A 22884-nucleotide genomic window follows, 5' to 3' on the forward strand; every position below is an offset into this window, starting at 1 on the left:
TTAGCCAGGCTCACACATTTACCGAACATCGAGATTTTCACTACTGTAGTCTGATCTGCAAAATTACAATACGATTTATTGCTAAAGGCATTAACAGTAGTGCAAGTTTAGAAGTTCCTGAAACGGCTTTAGCAATAAATCGTACAGTAATTTTGCAGAATTTGTTACAGTAGTGCAAATTTCGAACTTTGGTAAACACTTAAACTGGTATAGAATTCTACAACAAAACACATTATTTGGGTTAGGGTGCGGGGTAATGTTTGGGTTGGGGTAGGTTAAACCATATTATCAAATATTAAATATAATAACACTTAACCCAACCTTACCCAAACACTAACCGACACCCTAACCCAAATAATGTGCAGAAGGTACAGAGATGGTATAGAATCCTACCAAATATTTGCCTGGTAACATTACTTGGGTTAGGGCGCGAGTTGGCGTTTGTATGGGTCAAGTATTTTTATTAGATTTATTCTCCCAAATTTATTTCTTTTTTGTCATTTTAATTTTCGACAACGCGTTGCTGTAAAAAATAAAAGTGGTAGGATAAAGATTCTACTTCTCCGTTGCCAAGTAACTCTATAGCCATTTAGCGAATTTTAAATTTCAAACTTATGTGACTAGCTTATCCTTCCAGACCTTCCATATATGGAAAATAGATCGGTTACCGCACGAAATTCGAAGTCCGGTAACGGGTTTTAAGGCAAATAGCCTTTTCCTATTGCTGATGCTTCAATGTCGTCACTTTCACCCTGTACTAAACCTTTAGCGTAGTACAAAGGCGACGAACCTGACGGTCTTTCGTTACCACTGGGAACGTCAAATATTACGATACGTTTTACTTTTTTTTCCAGGTTATTCTTTTTTGATATTCGGAATAAAATAATGTTTGAGATTCGTAATAACAAACCATTCATTTTGCATAAAATATAACTAATAGACAATTAACTGTAACCGTATGCTAGAGCCGGACATCGGAATTTTACGGATATTACAAAGATTAGTAGGCCCTGATGGCCTGTGAGATAATACATATAATCAATGCTCTTGTCTTGACGAATGACGCGTTCAAAGACAGTTTTCCAGCTCAGACAATCCGGGGATTAACCCTTTGGCGTTATTTATACTCAGCACAAATAGAAACAAAATGGAGTCCGAAGTGTATGAACACCATGGGCACGAGGCGGATCGGGACCCATACCCACGAACTATATCGTTTGCAAATTTGAAATTCTACTTGCATAAAAATAAAAAAACATCGCGAACCTTATTTAGGTTTATAATTTTTTTAGTACAATCGAATTTTGAAAATAGCGACAAATGGTTCCATAGTTCAAGTGACAAATATACTAATTATGCCCAAACACCGATCGTATGAACTAAAAAAGTTATTAGTCCAAAATTAAACAAATTGCACAATGGCGAACAATAGTTCCATAGTTGCAAATGTTTTACTGTAGTTGCATTATATTGATGCAATGCATATATAGGACAGCATAGCAGCAGAATACCTCTCAGAGTAGGTAATACTTGGGATCATTTAATTAAATATCTATATAAAGCCGTAAATATGATAGGTCACACTGGTCAAAATACAAAGGTTTGCATGGGGCCTTTGAGCTAAACCAGTGGTCGGCAAACTTTTTTGCCGCTGCCCAAAGTACTCTTTTCAGAGCAATTGGAAATCCCCTACCTAAAACCACTATAAAAAACAGTGACGGATTTAGAATATCTGTTTTGAGTTGAAGGCACCAGAAAGACGTTACAAAGTTACGTTATAAAACAATTGTTCTTAAAAAACCCTGTTGTTCTCGCACGAACTCGTGCGCAAATATAAATCTATAATCCAGTTTAATTCGCAAAAAATGGGTTAATGGTTTTAAATTGGCAAAAATTCAATTAAAAGGATACGTGACGTAATGGCACATAGAAGATTCGAATATGCAAAATAACGGTTTATAGTATAATTTAACAGAAATTGGACTGTAGGCCTACAATTATGAGTCACACGACGCAAGATATCATACAAATCGCGTTTAAGCTGGTTAGCTTTAAGTATAAACCAAAAACATTTATTAAAATCTTTAAATTTGACTTCACAAGTAACGTTGTATAGTTTAAGTAATTTAAGAAACGTGTTGTACTCGATCAAACCCGGTGTTATAAATGCAACTAAAGCACGCTTATCGCTCGAAACGCAAAAAAAATTGGTATTAGTTGGCGTATCGTTTACCTTGAACGTGTACTTAATGCATAAAAGTTTAACACTATATGATCCAACAGCTGGTTGGCGGCACCCGCAATCACGTAAAAACTTCGAAAACACATAAAACTAATTTCCTATTGCGTTAATTTTGTTTCAAAATGTGGATAAATTTTACTCATAATGCAATAGCCATATTACAAATTTGAATAGAAAATTACATAAACTAGATATATTTTGGAAGAAATTTCATTTTGCAGGGAGTCCAAGTTTATATAACGTTAGGCTGTTGACACCAAAAAAGGGTGATATTACAGGGCGACGTGATGCGAAAAACAATGCCATAGCATAATGTAAAACATACTATAAAACGAATAGTATCCGCGCAAAGCGTGAAAAATTTTGCGTTTACATATATTCAAAATTGGCAAAAAATATATTTTGACAGGCACACTCAGGAACAGTAAACCAGGGCTGCGGAGTCGGTTAAAAACAACGCGAGTCCGACTCCCGAGTCCGACTTCGGCCAAAAAAACAAACCCGAGTCCGACTCCCGAGTCCCGAGTCCGACTCCGGCCAAATGTAAAATTTTGTCGAGTCCCGAGTCCAGCTCTGACTCTACAGTCTGTATTTTACCCATTTACGCAACTAAAGTAGGGTGGATTTTCTGCAATCCACTCATATTGGTGTCATAATTGATCCACCCGCATTATATGGTTTAAAAATATTTCCCCATTTGCTGTTACACTTTTACAACTTACATTTTGCCGCCTCAACAGTTTTAAAATCTGATACTGCGCATGCGCACGTCGGACTCGGAACTCGGGTAGTTTTACGCGGCCTTACTGGAGTCCCGAGTCCGACTCCGGCAAAACAAACCGACTCCGTCGAGTCCCGAGTCCCGAGTCCGACTCCGCAGCCCTGCATTGAACTATTCAAAAGTAACTCGCGGCCCACTAAAAATGGCTTTGCCGCCACAATTGAGCCGCGGAATACAGTTTGCCGACCACTGAGCTAAACGATTTTTTTTTTGTTTTTTTTTTTCGGTGTGGTTTAACTATATTTTACGCGGGCCATAAGAAGCAGTTCGTTTCACATTGGGACCAATGTTGCAGAGGGAATCCAGGAATTTAGTTTTTTTTTTTTTGGGGGGGGGGGGGGTATCATTAAAACGTTGACTTATGACGTCACAAGTTATGTTATATCGTGACATTTCTGAAGTAATCCTGCGAAACGCGTTTTTCTCAAACTAACTGGTGCGCACTTGGCAACTATATAAATTAAAGCCAAAGTTAACGCGCGAACGGCGAAAAACGAGCGAACGGCGAAAAATGCGTTTAATTCGTTTCAGTTTCCAAAACGTTGCACTGAATATGTGAATAATGGAAATCACCTTGACCCTTGCAAGATAAATGTCGACCTTAATTCCTGATCAGTAACAGCAAAATACTCCAGCAAAGCTAGCAATTCAGGTCAGACACAATAAACAGATCTTAAAAAATATATATGTATATATATTTCGCCAATCAAGGCATTGTCAGTATATCTGAATAAAAACAAACGCAACAGTATAGGAATAAGTCAGAAACATCACAAATTAAATAAACAAGGTAAAACTTTTAGATCTGTTTATTGTGTCCGACCTGAATTGCTAGCTTTCCTAGAGTATTTGCTGTTAGTTTCCAAAACGTTTAACATAAAAGTACACTTGACCCATGGGCGCTTACAAACGATTAACTTTATGTTATCTTACACGATTGACTACACCAAAACTTAGTAAAAAGTTCAAACAAAAAACGCAAACAAGCTTATATTGTTTTTTATTTATTTTGAACGTTGAATAAGTTTAATACTCATTACTCATGTTACAACCACCATATTGCAAGCTGTGTAGAAAATTGCATCAACTAAATAATTTGACAGAGATGCGTTTTGTAGAGAGTCCACACAGGGCTGTAGATATATATAAAAGGTGAATAAGTATACGGCACATTCATGCTGAAAACATTGGCATGGCACAATGTATAACATGATATAAAATCAAAGAATATTCGCGCGAATCGCAAAAAATAGAGTTTGGGACACTCACAGCAGCGATATGAAATAGAAACAAAAATGCAGCAATGCGGGCCATTAAAAAGGGTCGATTGGCCACATTTGGCCCGCGGGCTTGTAGTTTGATTACACTGGCGAAGCTTATAACGTACTGTTGCATTTGATATCAAACCAGGCAGCAATCGTTTTCTCAAATTATCCGGACTATATTTTGTCCTTTTCCGAAGATCTGTAGCGCTATACGTAACATTAGCAAGTAAGTTTAATGTCAAACCGATTCAAAAACTAAACTTTGAACTATTTAAATTGGAAAACTCGTCCGATTTTAAAGTTTCTAATGCGGCCCGCGGTTAAAAATAGTTGCCTACCGGTGCCTTAAAAAATCCACTTACAAATATTATGCTAAGTTTGCCAAGAAACGCGTAGAACTAACAAAAAGACAAAATAAATACGCGCGAAACGCGAAAACAATTACCATTTAAACAGGCTAAAAATGGAGTTAACAGGGCATAGATCCGTTCTTGAAAAGAGCGTATATATGTTACAACCAATCATGTACAAAGTCGCCCTGGTTTGTATTTTTAGAAAAATGAACCGCGGATCGGTTTATATTAGGTTGGCAGGCCAGATCCGGCCCGCGGGCCGTATTTTTATACAGTATTAGGCAAACAGGATGCTCACCTATTGTCACATAGAAAATATGGAACACAAATACGATACATTTTGTAGATTATTAAGTATAGGGTTTATGTTTATAAAATATTTATAATTGAATAGGGCTTTATAGCCTTCTTTATTTTTTTTCATTTAATATAGAAACAGACATGCGAAGTGTAAAAAATGCACTCATATAGATTAGGCCGGCTTAACTTTGCAGCGCATGGTGCCTTTTGACTAAAAACTTTCCTAAACTTTATTAGAATTGGGCAAAGATCAAACTATATTTGGCATTTACTTAGTTAAAGCAAAACTAGCCTCAAGTATTGTGTTGTCCGTTCGTGAGGTTTCCAAGCAGCTTGTGGGTCAAGGTGAACAGCAGGGGCGCCCGCAGAAAATTTTCCAGGGGGGGCAATCAGGGGCGTAACCAGAAAATCAAAAAGGAGGGTCATGAATTTTCAACTTAGGGAATTTTCCTATTTTTCGTCTGACGGTAATGAATAATGACGTCATCAAACAGTGACAGTATGACGTCATAGAATGGTGATTGCAAGACGTCATAAAAAAACTCATAAGAAACAGCCAAATACGTCCAGCAAAGCGACCACGTGCGTCGTTAACAATCCTGTCAGGCGCCAGCTGCGAAACCACAGTGTGCAATCGTTAACTTCAGGCGAAAAAATAAACCAAGACCGTGAAATATGTGTGACTAATTGTTGTAGAATCATACATATCGACTATCAGCAGCACAGTTTTCAAGTTCCATGAACGGAACTAGCGCTAAATTACAAGCACGCCTTTCACCACCTGCAATACTAAACGAAGATGGGTTTTCCCGGGTGTTATCATGCCACGTTTAACGCAACAATTGCGCCGAGCTGTGTGCCAAGTCAGCTAAACTACAAGTTGTGGTTGAAGGGGAAAAAGTTGTGTCCATTGCACATTTAGCACGTGGTCTCAAAATATGCTTAAAGAGTATAATTTTGCGTTAACCATCATTACATAAAAAAGACTTTAAAACGCCCACGACAGTCACCATTATACCTCCTTTTGAGAATCTGCTTCAGTTAAACAAATGTCGATGTTACACCAACATCGTATATTAGCGGCACGCCGCTTCTAGCAGTTTGTTAAACCATGACAAAAACGAACAAAATACAATTATATCACTTACAAAAAGAGGGGGTAATAACTCCCGCTCCCCTGAATACGCCACTGGAGTTGATGGATAATGTATAATATTTTTAACCTTCATAAGTGATACATATTACACTTACAAATAATACTAATAATCGCATTTTGAAATTCCAGGGGGTGGGGGCAAGTGCGTATGTACAGTTTGCTGCGACTGAAGTACGCAAACTTTGTTAACAAACCACAGTAGGGTTTCCGCTTTCCGTCTGGTAATGCTTGCACCGATTTGACCCTAAGTATCGTGTCGCACTTTGAAACCGGTAACAACAACCAGCAGGATTTATTTACACCATACGACAAGTCTTTTATACTGCTATGTTTCAACTGCTTTTAAAAATGTGCAAATATTACGCAGTTTTGGTTTTCAGTAGTGTATGGTCCTGCTGCGTGCTTCTGTTTTTAATACAACGCGTTTATTGCCCCGTGCTTGCGTGCACGTTGACAACGCGTGATCATTACGTCTGATTCTCGGTAAGTGGCACCCCGCACGTGGTTTCCACCCAACCAAACAAGACCGGCATGCCCCGTTCACGATTGCGTCACTCCTTCGCGATCTCGAAGTCAGCGCAGATCATTCGTCACTTCCATACGACTCGCGTACAGTATAAAAAGCGGAGTGACGATAAAAGACTGACTGTGGACCGGAAATAAAGAAATTTGTTTATTAAGACGGCACGCGACGAGCTTACAAACATACTTTTGCAAATTTTGAATCGAGTTTGATTGTGTAGCATTAGGAGAATTCATTTTAATTGCTAACATATTTGAATGCATGGCGCCACCACAAGATCAGCAAGATTCGCCGTCAACAGTTGCAAATGGAAATCACATATGCGATGATCGAGGTAAATGCTATATTTCAAAATGGCTCAGGCGAAGTATTTTTAGCAAATATTACAATTTTTTGTGGTATAGTATCTCTAGTTATGAAATATGGTTGACTATGGATCATTGGAGGCAGAAATGGATCCAGAATTGTTGTACGGTATGCGGCCTTTTTAATCTTGACATGGCGTTACACAAGAAGGCCTTAAAACGTGACGTTACGAGAGGTCGTAAAACAATTGGTTAAAAACAAACATGTTTTAAGCCCAGTGAATGTCGTGTGTACGCCGTCTTAACAGTTGTTTGTCCCGCGATCGCCAGTCTTTGATTTGTCTGACCCTTGGTAAAAAAATTGACGGCCCTGATTTTGCTAGATACTATTTGGGTCGTTTCGTCACTGTCAAAAAATTGGTCAAGGGTAGCGGGAAAAACGTAAGCAAAATGTTTAGAAGCAGTAATTCGGCACTCTGTTTGCATGAGAAATTATTTTTTTAACGTAGTTTGTGTACCTAGGTAAAGGTTAATGTGTCGAGTTCCTCATGCTTACTTTGTGTCCACATAAAAAACAGCAATGTGAAAAACACTAGCAAAGAGCAATAAACGCGTTTACAAAAATACCTTAAGAACAAGATGCGCGCAACTTGAATTTTATAATTATTACTCACAATGTTATTGGCCTATTGCCATATTGTATAATCGTAACGCGGAAATTATATTTATATATAGGCCTAACGGTATACAATTTAACAAAAAAATCTTAAACAGACAAGACAAGACATATTGTTGCAACGTTTAGTTATGATATCACTAGGCTTCTTCCCCTTTCTATTTGCGGAAAAGCGCGTGTTGCATACTAACGTTACGTCAATAGCGGAAAGAAAACTATATAGTGCAAAGTCCGACCGGGAAGTTTTATGATGTTTCGCCTGGTAAAACATTTTGTAACGAGCACGCGCGAAGAGGTATTATGTCTTTACCGCTAGCCATATTGTTACTATTGTTATATAGGTGCAATGTTTTATAGTGTTTATTATGCAAATAGATAATGTATTTAGGAGGTAAACCGAATATATTTTTCTATAATTCGAGCTAAAAATGGAAAAACAATTTACTTAAGTTCACTTTTTTCAGTTCTACATTCGTTTTAAAGATAAGGAAACATATACAAGGGAAAATTCATGCTTGTTATTTTTCAACATTATAATAACCAATAGATAAAAATTTCTCTTCTCAGCATGTTTTTACCAGAAGAGTGATTTTTATCTATTAATATCCTTGTGAAGCAAATTCTGAGTTAAAAATTATAACTAGCCAATATTTTTCACAACTGGTATCACTGTATCGATAGCTTCTCCATACCAAAAACTATGACCATATGTTTTTAAACATTAAACTGACAATTTAATTTATAGTACTATCAAATTTTTCAGAATTAATTATGTCTGTCTCCAATACAAATGGATTACGAATGCGGAAAAATAGATCAGTCAGTATCAGCGATGCTCTTGGAGATGCAACAAATGGTGACAAAGCTGTACATAAGCAAGAACGAACAGCACGGGAGATTCCACAATATGGAATGAAAAAGTATTTCTATAAATATTATAAATTTGTGTTTTAGTTGTATGTTGTTGCTAAAATAGTAATATAAATATAATACAGTCTGGTGTGATCAGCTCTTGGTAAAGTTGATATTTATGACTGACAAATAAACAATTACCTTCATTTTACAGTGAAAAATAAGATTAAATTTTAATACAAAATAAAATACCACCAACCAGAGGCCATTTTTGCACTCCTATGCTTGAATGGCAGTTCCTACTTATTCTTTATCTTGGATATTTCAGATGTCACAGTCCTCGACAGTCACTTTTTAGCTCAGCAAGTGGATTTGATGATTATAGAGGTTTTTTAAACTTATGTGTGGTTTTATTGGTAAGTTATTTTTATTTACCATCAAAATATCCATACTTTAAACTATACAAAGTTAAGACCCTTTTTGATAACAACAGTATTGCAGCAAGGCATATATTCAGGTCACAGTGCTGTACTTTCTTGCTGCTTTCACATTCTATGTTTAAATTAACAATGAACTTATTATTAGCGTCGTTAAACAAAATTGTAACTTCTCAAGGCTAAAGTGGATAGTATTATATAATATGTGTGCTTTTTACAGGCAGTTACAAATGCGAGAGTTTTTTTGGAAAATATTATGCAGTAAGTAATCCGTGTATTTATATAAAAATAAACTCCCGTTGTTCTGAAATTATATTTAACTCCATGTGTGTTATCTATCTCTTTAGTTATGGAATTTTAGTTGATCCTGTCCAGTGGATGACCACTGTGCTTCACAATCCATACAAATGGCCAAATCTATTACTTGTACTAGGTATATAAATTCTATCCTAAAGTTGATCTTTATAAATTGTATTAAAATTTATTTAATGGTATGTACTATTGTACTGAATTAAAGTATTTTTCCAATATTTTTATACTTACTTTTCTCTTATAGCATCCAATGCATTCATATTGTTTGCCCATCGTATTGAAAAGCTACAATTTAAGGTGGGACATTGAAGTGAAATGTTGTACTAGATTTTAAATAAAGCTTTACTTATGTGTATTAATTTTAAAATCTATTTCAAACTAACCACACTAAGTAAATAGTTTCAAGTAACGACTGTAAAAAGATATAGGTATTTTGCCCTGGTTACTAGTGCAATTTTCTGCCACAATTATTTTTTTTATTAATGCTTTTGTACATTTTTAACTAAAAATAAATTATTTTTCTTTTTTTCTAGTACAATATTTAAAAGTGTGTGTTTTGCAGGAGTTCATCTCACCATCAATGTGCAGGAACCTTCATATTTTTAACTTATTTTTATTACTTGTTCTTCCGCCCTTTTGTGTTCTTCAACAGGAACCTGATCCATGTAAGATAACGTGTTGACCAGGCCATGTAGTGTGACATTTGTTTTTTATATGTACATTTTATAAAACTTTGCAACACAAGGAATTTTAAAGCATCATTAATTTTAAAGCTATTATGCTTTGTTCATACAATTTAAGTTAACAAATTTTTGGTTATGTGATGTTATAATAACTGTTTAGTGTTTACCTTTATTTTGTATATTATTAAAAAGTTTTATTGAAACTGTGCAGTTCTTTTAATTTATTTTGTAGTTGGTTCTGTCACGGCATGTGGTGTGTATATAATACTGTTTCTAAAGCTTTGGTCTTACGCACAATCAAATAAATGGTATCGTCAAGATTACCTCAAATCACAGAACAACAGAAGACTTCATCGAACAAGTATGCTTCTCTTCTGTACATTAAAAAATTAATATTAAATATTTGAATATATATATTTTAACATGAAATTTATATTTGTGTTAAATATAATGTTGTGTTTTTAATCTTAAGTTTTTTATTTGTGTAAATTTTTCAGTGTCAATGCCAAGCTCAGTCTTAAAATCCTTAAAGGATAAGGAAGTCAAGGTAATTTTAATGTGTATGATTTGTTAAATAAAGATTTATATTGTAATTATGAATGGTTGATACTTTGTTTCAATAGAAATAAGTTCTGTCATTCCGATACGAAAAAAATTATTACTACAGTTGATTAACCCAAATCAGTCAAATTAAAGCCGCCAATTGTAATGTTTTTGGGTTGTTAGACAAAAAAATTCATCCTGTGACGGATTCTTAGTTACTTTTATTGTTAATAATAAATTAGCTATTAAAATTACTATTCAAAGTAAACCACAGCTAAAATATATTTGGTATCGGACAGCTACTAATACCATCCTAGTATCTTAAGACTACCCGTTCTAACACTTGGTATGGTTATTTGCTTTGATGCGATTGCTTTAAACCAGGGTGGTCCAGTGGCCCGCGACATCATTTTTCATGGCCCGCTGTAAAATGCTGAATTATTGCATGCGTACCGTTGAGAGTTAACCAACGACAGTAAGCATACTGCAATTGTTTGGCTATGATCACTTTATTCCGGTTATACCATTTAAAGTTTCCTACCGCTTACCAATTTCGAATCCAGGGTGTGGCAAAAACGCCACAGTGTGTCTAATATATAAAAAAGTTATATTTGCGTTTTGTTTTCCGTCTTTTTAATATGAACAAAACATAAAAAGTACAACCCTATTTAGATAATTATTTTTTTGTACTTTAAAGTAAATAAACCATAAAATATATCGCACTGCTGTCAAATATTGTTGAACAGGTTTTCACTGTGACTTTACACTAACGCCCTGGCCCTTTCCAAGACGCAATTTCAGCCAAATTGATATGGTTAAAAACTTTTTGCGCGATAATATTTTTGTAATTTGGCGAGTTTACAACATCTCTCTAAAAAGTTTAGTAAGGTACGCACGGTTTCCGCGAACATTCTACGCTTATGAAATGCATTCATAAAAATTGAAAGTTCAAATTAGCAGTTTTTCGCGCTACGCGCGTACCATTTTTCCCGGTCTATGACACTTGATTTTATTTGCGCACAAGTTCGATGATAGCAGCAAGTTTCTGGAGCTTATATGTATTTGACGGTGCTTTGTGACGTCATTCTAACCAATTCGTCCCCCCTGGTATGCATGTAGTCTACTTTATGTGGCCCGCAAAGTATATGCAAGAAATATTGTGGCCCGCGATGCTATCAACCTTGGACCACCCTGCTTTAAACATTCCCAATCCTGCTGCTTTTTTTAATTATCATGGTTTTAAACGTAACAGAGTATTTCAATTTTTATTATATTTTTTGCAGGTTACATATCCATATAACCTAAGTTACAAGAATTTGTATTATTTCATTTGTGCACCTACATTATGTTATGAAACAAATTATCCTAGAAACAAAGCCATCAATAAACCATACCTGATTAGAAGACTGGTGGAAACAGTAAGTGTTGATTTTGACACACTTTTAGCTATAACATAGAACATTAATTTAGCTTTACTAAGTTACATATATATTTAATAGAAATCACATACCTTAGCTTCATCAAATATAATATGCTGTGTTTTTTGCTTTACAACGTATTTCACAATCTTAAAAAACTGCTCGTGAAAAGTAGAACTTACTTATAAAATGATTGCTCTTCTGACCATGCTAAATGCGTAAAAGATTGTGGATGCATAGTTCACCAAACTTTTTTCATAAACGGGCAGATATAAATGTTTTTGTCAAACTTTTAATCCTTGATTATTAATATACAAAGGAAATGTGTACAACTATGCAATAACAACTGTAGTGACCCTTTGTAAATTGCTGTACAGTTAAAAATTTTATGAAAAAACATTTCAACTTTACTTAATGTTTATTAAGCAAATATGCAGCGGGCCGGATTAATTGACCTGGTGGGCCGTAGTTTGGTGACACCTGATGTAAATCACATTTACACATTTAAAGCTCAGTTGGTAAAAGGGGTTTGCTCATGGCCAAAAGATTTAGTCTTTATTACCAGATTATTTATTGTTTGATTTTATCTTGGTATCTGACTTAAGGCAGATTGCAGAAATGTTATTTCAAATAGTAGGTTAAAAATTAGCCAGGCTTATTCTTTACAAATATTTAGAACAAGCTCTTGTTGCTTTAAAGCTAGTATACAATATGTTTACTTAAAGTAAGTTTTGTAAAAACATGTTTTTTAATTATTTTAACAGCTGTTCCTAATACAACTTGGTCTCGCCTTGGTGCAGCAATGGATTGTGCCTGTTTTGCAAAAAGCAATCAAGCCGATTCATGTAAGTAAATATTAACTTTATAAAAAGCCTGTAAACAATTGTTTACTTTTGCCTGATTGTAGGTTTTAGCTGACATCATTCATATTCTTAGCCATATTGCCCAGTCCAGGAATGGCGAACCACTGTCCCGCGGGTCACAAAGTAACCCACCACACATTTTTAATGACCCACTTGTCTTTCTAGAAATACCGAAATGTTTTTAATCATTTTCATGAAAGGATAAATGTAAAAAAACACTTCTTGTTAGATAGCACTAAACTGTTTAAATTAGGGCGGGCAAATCTTTGGGTCGTACAAAAGTGTTTCAGGGTGACGAGTAGGCCTACATTAAAACCCTGGTTAAACCAATAAACCATGCTAAAAAGTATATCGTGAAACTTTCTAATTTCCGGACATGGCGTATAGTGGTATGTAGGTGCGTATAAGAGCTTTATGAGTCTGCACCCCTAGGGGTATTTGCTTGGGGGACACAAAAACTAAAATACTGCGACCACACTGTTTCGGCTCTTCCCGGCTATCGACTGCTATCTAGTTATATGGGCCGAAAATTCATTTTCGGGACATATCTTGTTTTTCCTCGTATTATATGGGCCGAAAAATTATTTTCGGGGCATATCTTGTTTTAGGGTGACGAGTAGGCCTACATTTACATTAACTGCACTTCAACAAATGCGTGCAGAAAAGCTAAAAGCATTTTGTTCATCCCTGTAAAATGTAAAGGGTGGGAGTTTAAGGGAAATTAAGAGTTCACAAAATAAAAATTCTAAAAACCCTGTTTAAACCAATAAACCATGCTAAAAAGCTTTCTGCTGAACTCCTGTAATTCCATAAAATATGCTGCAGCATTTGTTATGTATTTAACTTCTTAATATTTGTGGGAATCCGAGTTTGGAAATCATTCAAAAACCTTGAATTACCAACCCAGACAATAACACTTAGAACCATGCAGCAGCAAAGTTTTGTATAAAATTAGCAAATAATTAAATATATGACCCACTTCTGCATTTTGTAAGGACTAAGGTTGTGTTTGTGACCTGCGCGAAGAAAAGGTTCGCCATCCCTGGCCTAGTCTATCCAATCTGATGTTTCAATACTCTTTGGTAATATTACCTGAATTCATTTAGTAATATACCAGTTTTTTTCTTTATACTTCTGTAAATGACACACCATTGTAGATTGGATAAAAATAAAATTTGGCATAATATCTAATGTGTTATATTTTTAATATTTTACAAATAAATTGAGTTGCAAAAGTTGACAACCAAACTTTTTACTGTAATTTTTGACAGAATAATGAAGGGTACCATATGGTGGAACGTCTTCTGAAACTTGCAGTAAGTTTTTATTTAGTTGCCTTGATAAAGCATTAAATCACTAATATGTAAACTATTACCAATTTTACTTTTATTTTCAGATCCCGAATCATTTTATATGGCTTATATTTTTTTACTGTTTTTTTCATTCCATTTTAAATTCAATTGCTGAAGTGCTACGTTTTGCCGATCGGGAGTTTTACAGGGATTGGTGGTAAGTTTATAAATTTGTCGTATTGTAGATATAAAATATACAAACAAGGTGATAACATTTTATAAACTGAATTCAAAAGCAGCACCTTTGAGATCATTAAAACCATTCGCAGATGAAGGAGCATGCCACTATTGACAATTTACATGGGATTTTTTGTATAACTTAACCAATAAAGTTTTTTAAAAATCGATAAATTTAAACTTATTTGGGAGTCCAGCGAAAGCCATTGCAGACCAACCGAATCTGTCGATCAATGACATACAAATTTGTTTTTATCTCTCATTAAATGATATGGTACTGTAGATCCACTTCAATGTGGAGCTGCTTGTACTGAAGAATGTAGCAAGGTTTGGCGTATGGTTGTTTCTTGACTTGTTTTTTTGGTAGAGCTACAGTTGATATTACCGGAGGTCGTGATTTCAAGCCTTACTGCAGGCTAGTTGTTTTTCTCGCCTGCCTTGTGTGCACCTTTGATCTGATCGACAGATTCCAGTAGTTATTAAACACTTATGTGTGGGTATCTTTTATCTTTCATTATTTGCGAGTGCATTCATTTTATCCTTTTGCCCTTTTACAGGCCTACCATATTTTCATTGCCAATCAGCAGAACAATTTAGCCTTAAAAGAGGCAAAAAATAACATAATTTCTTCTAATTATATGCATATTAAGCAAAAGTAACAGCAAAAAGGTTATTTGGTGTTTCCCGGCTAATATTATCAATAGAAAACATTAATAGGAAAAATGATTTTGTTGAACTTGGGTCTCATGCCAAAACGTCATGTAAAGTATAATTTTCTTGAAAAAATAAGCAAGAAAATGCAAAAAGAATGAAATTAAAGGACCATTCATGTTTCTTTGTAAAATAGGTCATATGGATCTCTATATCCTTTTATATAACTCTTTTATATGTATCTGTTTTTTGTAGGAACTCAGAAACAATTGATTACTTCTGGAAAGCATGGAATATTCCAGTACATAAATGGTGTCTTCGACATGTTTACAAGCCACTTTTATCCTCTGGTTATGGCAAATTTTCAGCACAGTTATGTGTTTTCTTTTTGTCAGCATTTTTTCATGAGGTAATGCAACCAAGTATTATAATTTTTTTTCTTATTAAGTTGAATGTTTACATTTATATATTTCTAGCAAGAATTATTTTTATGTGATATATTTTTGCATAAAAGCTTCAATAAAGTCTCTCTACCCGGTGGTTTTTAACATGGGTGCCAATTATTAGGCTTAGGGTTGACTATTTTTGTTTAATTTAAATTTTTTAGGATGCTAATTTTTAGCTTGATAAGCTTCTTGATACATATGTTTGTGTAAGACTTTGATGCACTAAATAAAATAAAAACACTTTCCAACATTATGTACATTTCATATGCTAATTTCTTTAAGGCAGAATTTACTTAACAATAACCCCAATCCGACTAAAAGAAGTAAAGTTGCGTCTAACTATGTCCTGTGTCCAGCTCGGATTCTTCAGCATGTATTTCAGGCATTACATTACATATGTCGTATATCTCAACTACACATAGGTGGTCCTAATTCCCACTCTTTGAAGTCCCGAGTCTGCCAGACTTGGACAACTAGATAATTCTAGTTTTCTAATTCAATGAATTAGAGCAAAATGCGGCTAATTCTAATTTGTGAATTACTTGTGTGCTCTAATTCTAGTTCTAATCTAATTCGGATTTTACCAAAAATCCTACTTTGTCCAACGACATTTTAAGTCTTTTAGTGAAAACAAAGAATTTGAATTCAAACTCTTTGTTTGAAACATAATTTTCATGGACTAAAAATCATTATGCTATGCTAAAATTAGCACACACATATATTTTTCGATGCACATTCCTATTAAAATACTTCTCGATTTAAATGTAATTGATTGTTAAAAATAAAATGTAATTTTAGTTTAAATCCTAGTTCAAGTTTTTTTAAGAATTCGGTAATTCTAATTCTAATCTAATTTGAGAAAACTCAAAATGATCTAATTTTAAAAAGCTAAAATAAATCTAGTTGTCCAAGTCTGGAGTTTGCAACCCTACTTAATGGTAACATCAGGCCAACAGTGCTTTGATTAAATGCAACATTCAAATTGCAACTCCTCATAAGAATTGCTTTTATTAGAAGTAAATAAATATTTACTAGAGCTAGCCCTTTTAATGTACCAAAAAACTAATTCGGACAATTTACCTTTATTTACAGTATCTTGTGTCAATTCCACTTCATTTGTTTAGAACCTGGGCATTTCTTGGTATGCTTATGCAAGTAAGTAAGCTACAATCTATGTTTCTACTTTCTATGTTTATTTAAGTTTATTGACCTAAGGTTTACCATGGCTGAATGGTTGTTTATCTCTGTGTTTTTCAACTGGGGGTTGCAAATAGATCCACATAAATTTTCACAAGTTATTTATCTATATAACTTTCTTTTTTTTATGATTTTGAGATATTAATTTATTCTGAAAATTTAACCCCGGAGGTCCACATATCTCCAACAAATTCAAACAGAACCAAACATTAAAAAACTATTTTTTATTCACTGTTAAAGGAAAGGGGACACAAAACTTTTATTAAACTAAATAAATCATAGACTAATAAGTACTCCTGGATTGGATGATAAATTAACTACAATTATATTTCCCTTTAGATACCACTGTCTGCTTTCACAGTTGTGATCACAAAGCGTTTTCCTGGACAGTATGGCAATATGATAGTGTGGATGTCCCTTATTCTTGGACAACCAATAGCTATACTTGCCTATGTGTATCATTATTACATAATTCACTATAGTCCTGTTGTTGAATGAAAACTTTTTATAAATATGAAATTCTGCTTGCTTGTGTTCTAGTCGAACAAATTGATCACTTCTGATAGAACTGTAGAGTTTTTCGCATACTTTTTGTCCCCTGAAGCTTGGTGTAATACACATTGTGTTATGATTTTATACTGTTTTTAAAAAAATATGTTGATTTTTTGGTGATGCTTTACACGTAGTTTAAGCATAAAAACTCGTAATTATTAAATTTTGCTTTTTTAATGTATGTGTGCAATTTATTTTTCCAAGTTGTAATTTTTATTATGTGTAATCCGTAAGTACCTCACGATTTAATTTACTATTGTTAATTATGTATTTAATATTTAAAATTAGATATTAAGGTTACAGTATTTACTTCTGCACAACAGTAAGCATTTCTTATTTAACTCTAAAGAATCACCACTTTTAAATGAATTTTAAGGTTAGGTCAAACTTTCTATTTATTTGTTTGTCACTTTTTATAAAAACGCTGTTGCCATATTTGGTTTGTCTTACAATGTATGTTATTTTTTCTTTAACTTATTCTTTTAATGTTAATTGTGGCATACTTTTATGCAAACATCCCTAACCTAGAACTTTCTGTTTAATGGAAAATCATTAGAGTGCTAAATAGTTGTGCAACGCTGTATACTTTATATGGTTCATCCAGTAAATATGCGATACTGTACTTTTGCACAACTTTAAAAAAGCAATTATAAATTATGCACTGATCTTACTAAACTTGATGCAGGTAAATAAAATTGGTTATAGTTGTCTTCTATTTTTTGTGTACTAATATTCAACTGAAAGTTCAAAATCAAACTGCACAAAGTGTAAGCATTGTAATGAAAGAAATGAGAAAAGAAATGTAATGGTAGCACTCAAAAAACGACACACTTATTTTACAATGAAATCCAAGCATGGTAAAAACAAATTAATCAGCAACACAATTTTTTAAAAAGGCTGTGAATCAATTTAAAACTGAAGTTTAATTACATTTACAGTCTGCACCAACAACTTATACAAAACGAGTTCACTTTAAAAACAAAAGATCTTGCTTGCCACAATTAGATCAATTAAAAAAATTAATTGTACATATTTTGAATTTCCCTTAAAGCAACTGCATCATGAAGACGATACAAATCTTTTCTGTCAGCACGAGTATCTGAAACATTGTGAGTAACAATTCTATCTTCCCGGATTACATTCCAACTATAGGGTTGCATACTAGCTTCTGGATCAACCTTCAATCTTTTCTTGCTGAGAATACCCAGAAGCTTTTGTCGAGCTTTGGTTTGAATTTTGTGAATAACACTCTGTGACCAAGATCCAATGTCGTCTTTTCCACCAACAGCAATGTTTACCATCATTCTAAGAGCATTGACATCGATAATATCTTGAATTGTAAATTCAACATCAAAAAGTACCTCTACATCATGGTCTGAAAAGACAGAAAAGCATCCCTTCATATTCTCAATAAAGCCAAGTCCACATATGGCACCTGTGTAGTGGGTATACTGGGTATCAACTCGAAACTCCACCACTGGAGCAAACACCAAAGAAAGTAATGGCAGTAAACCTGGGATATCTGGCATAAGTGTTGTGTTCCGTGCAATCATAGTGCTTCCCGACTGGTTGACACCAACTTCCCCAGCAACCATCATTGATCTACTCTGACTAGTTGGGTGCTGGTTTATGGTAATGCCATTGATCCCACTTCGCTCAATGCTTACATTCCTCATTCTGCCTATGTTTGTTACAGAAGTAAAACTTGTTTCAAATGTATTTCTAGGTCCCTGAACGGTAACTTTATGAGGATGAGAGATTGCTTTCCGCATTTGCGTAGGCACTTTTTTCCAATCCCCTTGGTCATCATAAATTTCACAAGGAGGTGAGAAGTTTTTTTGCTGTGACATTTCCCAAAGGTTGTGGTTCAATTGAGAAATTTTTCCCTCTGCAACTTGTACACAAAAGTTCTGTTTTACCAAATCTTCATTAATAAAAGTTTTATTGGTTGTATATACATCCACATGCACAACTTCAGAAACTATGGAATGAATTCTTAGATTTACCAGGCACTTTGAAGACAAAATTGAAGAGTGCAAAAAACTTTGAACCTTTGCTTGTGATATTGTTTCTTTAATTGTAAGGCCATGTATTTTGAAGTGAATTGACTGAAATGGTAAAGATTGAAGGTGGTCTGGCATTTCCTTTAACTCATTAATAGATTTTACGGTTGTAGTATTTCCATAATCAACGAACCAAACTGTTATTTCAGGAAATATTTTTGTAATCAAAGCTCTGTAATAATTAACTTGGTGACCATCATCAAAACGTGCCATAACCAACGTCCCTTCCTTTAATTTTGCAGTCTTGTTCGTCGGACTGTGAGAAATCTCTTTTTCAATTGTTTTCATAGCCACAAGATTTGCCTCCAGCATTTTGTATCCCCAAAATTCTAATCCTGAGCATACGTGAGTGACATACACTGGCAGCCAAACACTTTCACCCAGTTTTGGAAGTTCCGGAATAGCAACTTCCTGGGATATTGGATCGTATAAAAAAGGTGAAACTCTTGTTGCAGTAGAAATTTGTGTCAAATCCGCATCATAATTTTGAAGAAGCTGAATTGGCCTCATGATGTCTCGTAGTTTGCATGCAAGATAAACTCCTGAATAAACATTTCCTGTACTCAAGTCCTTATTTGGTTGAAACTCAATAAATGCCTTCGAACCATCATAATAAATTGCTTTTTGCTTTCCACAAGATTTTGTTAATTGCAGAAGAGATTCCTTAAATAAAGGCCCTTTTCCACTTGGTAGTCCAGTGACCAAAGCTGTAGTACTTGGATCCAGCATTGACATTTCTTTAACACTTGCTGCCTCGTCTGTCAGAGTTTGCTCAAAGTAATTTGGGTAGAATGCTCCCGCCATTACTGCTTTTAGAATTATTTCATTTTGTCTGTGGTCTTCCGATTCCCAATAGTGTGTGTCATATGACTTAATATTGAATTGAGTTAATCGTCTTTGAAGCTCACTGACGAGGTAGTGGACTTCATGCAATCTTCTCAGTTGAATAAAGTTTTTCAGAGCCCAATCTTTTTCTTGCTTCTTTCTGCGAAACTGTTGTCTAGTGGTTAGTGAATCCCATTCTTGGTATGCATTAAGAAGTGCAATACAATCGCTAAAACTAGAATTTGCCCAAGACAGTTGGGCCTTAAAAGAGTCCAATTGCTTGGTATAAGGACGAGCAAAAAAGCTTTGCTTTGACAGGGCTGCAGCAATAATTAAACAATTCTGAAAACAACCAAAAACAAAACCCAACATAACCATTTTTCCTAAATGCATGTCAATTGGCAATGATGCCAATACCTGTCCTACAAATGTCAAATCACCATCAAACCGCTTCAGGTTTCTGGTGGTTGATAGAGCACCAATTTCCTTTAAGCGAAGAATAGTAGTTCCAATGCTATACAGATCTGGTGGAGAGAGTGCCAGTGACAAAATCTCCTTTGGAGCTCCCAACCCTAAAAGCTTAACTTTCAGGACTGCACTTTCCAATGAGCATCTTTGAAGTTCTGGAATTCCATAATCTGAAATATTATTATTCCAGAAGTCTCTGGTTACAAGGCGATACACCCTTCCATTGGAAACTCTTCCTGCTCTTCCAGCACGTTGCTTGCCACTTGCTTTGGATGTCCACTGAAGTCGCAAACTTTGATAATTTGTATCCATGTCACACACCATATATTTGGTAAGGCAAAAGTCTATAACATACTTTATATCAGGAACAGTTAAAGAACTTTCAGCAATATTGGTTGCCAAGATGACTTTCCGAAAACCCTTAGGGGGCATGAGGAAAACTTCACCCTGCTCATCAAGGGTGATTGTTGAATGAAGAGGTATTATTTTGAGTAGTTTATTTATACGTTCAAACTCCAGTATGTTAGCAAATTCCCTTATTTGAAAGATTCCAGGTAAAAACACCAATACAGAACCCCGTGGGATTGTTTCACCATTTGTGCAGGTCTTTCTCTCTTGATCTTCAAGGCAATCTAATTGCATTATCAATCTGGCAGCAAGTCCATAGGTTTCCTCCGAAACTTCAGGATTATCAAAGTTTAAGTCAGGCATTGTTCCTAAGAATGAAATATCTTCAACATAACTCTCTTCAACATGGTAAATTTTTCCTGTGACATTGATGGTTGGTGCTTTAAAAAAAGTACCATTAGTATGTCTTCCAAAGTATTTGGCAAATTGTTCACTATCAAAGGTTGCAGACATAAGAATTACCTTTACAGATTTTGAATTTAACCAAAGCAGTTTCCTAACAAGCAACATAGCAAAATCAGTTTCTTGATCACGTTCATGAACCTCGTCCAATATTATATGAGTGTATTTGTTGAGGTGTTTAGCTTGAATCAGATGTCTCAAAAGAACCCCAGTGGTCATGTAAGTAATCCGTGTGTCTTGAGAAGTCATTTTGTCCAATCCAACTTGATATCCAACCAGACCTCCTACCTGCCAGTTTCTTTCCTGGCATACTCTTCGTGCTAAGCTGATTGCAGCTATTTTTCTTGGTTGAGTTACAACAATGTTACAATATTTTTGCTCTGTGGCATGTTTATCAAGAATAAACTGTGGGACCTGCGTAGTTTTCCCACTTCCTGTTGATCCTTGAATAACCGTGACTGAGTTACCATCAATGCTTCCAAGAATATTTTTTCTAAAATCCAAAATTGGATAACTTGTATTATAGGTGTGATCAAAATTATAATGCTCATATATCTCCTGGTTGTCCAAAAAGTCTTCTGGGGAAGGAATTTTTTCCAACAATGGTGGTGGCATCGTATCTACATCAAGAGTCATCATATCACCACCAATGCTGGTTGCAGACATCTGGGCAGTGGTCCCGGCAATGCTATCTTCATCTTCAAATCTTAAGAAACCACAATCTGCTGTCGAATTTGAGTTAGAAAAGTCTGATTTTGAAGGTAAAGTTTTTCCTCTGTAAGCTCCACAAACTGGTGGATTAGAAAGTGCTGGTTTTGGACTTTCAATGTTAGAAAACCAAGAATTAATTTCATTCACAGATATCTCTGGTGTTAATTGGCTATAATGGGCCATTTCACATTTTTCGCCTAAAGCATTTAGATATATGTTAATAATAGTAAATGTATAACTGTTAACTCTGAAAGTGTCAAGTGAATTACTAACACTTTAATTTTGTGGGGGTTGCAACTGAAAATATTTTACAATTTTAATTAAAAAAGTAAGTATTTTTGTGTTTATACCAGGGCTGCGGGTCAGACTTGGGAGTTGGGACTCTAGTAGGACTACATAGAATTACCCAAATCCAATGTGCACATGCGCACTACAAAATTTTGAAATTAAATTGTAACTGTGAGATAGCATATAGTTGATTATTTTAGAAAAATTTATTGTGGGGGGATGATTTATATTCAAGTAACATTAAAGACTGAAAAAGCTGTAGATGGACTCGAGATTCAACTAAATAAATCGCACATTTTGTTGGACTTGGAAGCCATGTTCAACTGTTTTCGCAACCCTGGTTTCAATAAAGATTTCTAACTAATAGGTAACCCACTGTACATTCTATGGCACACCCCAGTCATTTTTTAAAACAAATTGTGGAGCAAAAGTGGTTAATTGTAGGCCTGAGGTCTCGCAAAAAAGTATGCAAAAAATAAAAATTATTAGGTAACAATATATTGTACTAAGCACTATAAAATGTATCTCAAATATTCAACAGCAAAAATATTATTTACACACATTTTAAAAAGGACGGGGGCAGGGACGCCGGAGCGATTTCAGGGCAAGTGGGGCGACTTTTTGGCGCTGGTCTA

General features: G+C 34.8%; 2 protein-coding genes across 3 annotated transcripts; one reads left to right on the top strand and one right to left on the bottom strand.

Moving 5' to 3' along the window:
• The first annotated feature begins 6668 nt into the window (after positions 1-6668).
• Positions 6669-17764, top strand: LOC146132916 (diacylglycerol O-acyltransferase 1-like). 2 transcript variants are annotated; one of them, XM_083396410.1, is made up of 16 exons: positions 6669-6954; positions 8365-8521; positions 8782-8869; positions 9111-9151; positions 9238-9323; positions 9447-9499; positions 9765-9867; positions 10118-10246; positions 10383-10432; positions 11712-11846; positions 12611-12691; positions 13981-14025; positions 14106-14218; positions 15145-15298; positions 16428-16490; positions 16872-17764. In XM_083396410.1, exons 1-16 carry the CDS (start codon positions 6882-6884, stop codon positions 17028-17030), a joined length of 1530 nt encoding a protein of 509 aa, XP_083252536.1. In that variant the 5' UTR covers positions 6669-6881; the 3' UTR covers positions 17031-17764. The 2 variants fall into 2 exon arrangements, with proteins under 2 accessions (XP_083252536.1, XP_083252537.1); XM_083396411.1 differs by lacking the exon at positions 6669-6954 and adding an exon at positions 7246-7366.
• Positions 17765-18103: 339 nt separating this feature from the next.
• On the bottom strand, positions 18104-22144 carry LOC146132917 (ATP-dependent RNA helicase TDRD9-like). The gene has a single exon (XM_083397595.1). It carries the CDS (start codon positions 22142-22144, stop codon positions 18104-18106), a length of 4041 nt encoding a protein of 1346 aa, XP_083253721.1.
• Positions 22145-22884: the final 740 nt, after the last annotated feature.

This window comes from Ascidiella aspersa, chromosome 9 (assembly GCF_963924565.1).
Source record: "Ascidiella aspersa chromosome 9, kaAscAspe10.2, whole genome shotgun sequence".
Lineage (NCBI taxonomy): Eukaryota > Metazoa > Chordata > Ascidiacea > Phlebobranchia > Ascidiidae > Ascidiella > Ascidiella aspersa.

Coding starts and splice junctions, on each gene's coding strand:
- LOC146132916 (XM_083396410.1), top strand. CDS start 6,882: ATGGCGCCACCACAAGATCAGCAAGATTCGCCGTCAACAGTTGCAAAT. Junction 11,847..12,610: donor TTAGAAGACTGGTGGAAACA/GTAAGTGTTGAT, acceptor TTATTTTAACAG/CTGTTCCTAATACAACTTGG. Junction 12,692..13,980: donor AAGCAATCAAGCCGATTCAT/GTAAGTAAATAT, acceptor AATTTTTGACAG/AATAATGAAGGGTACCATAT.
- LOC146132917 (XM_083397595.1), bottom strand. CDS start 22,144: ATGGCCCATTATAGCCAATTAACACCAGAGATATCTGTGAATGAAATT.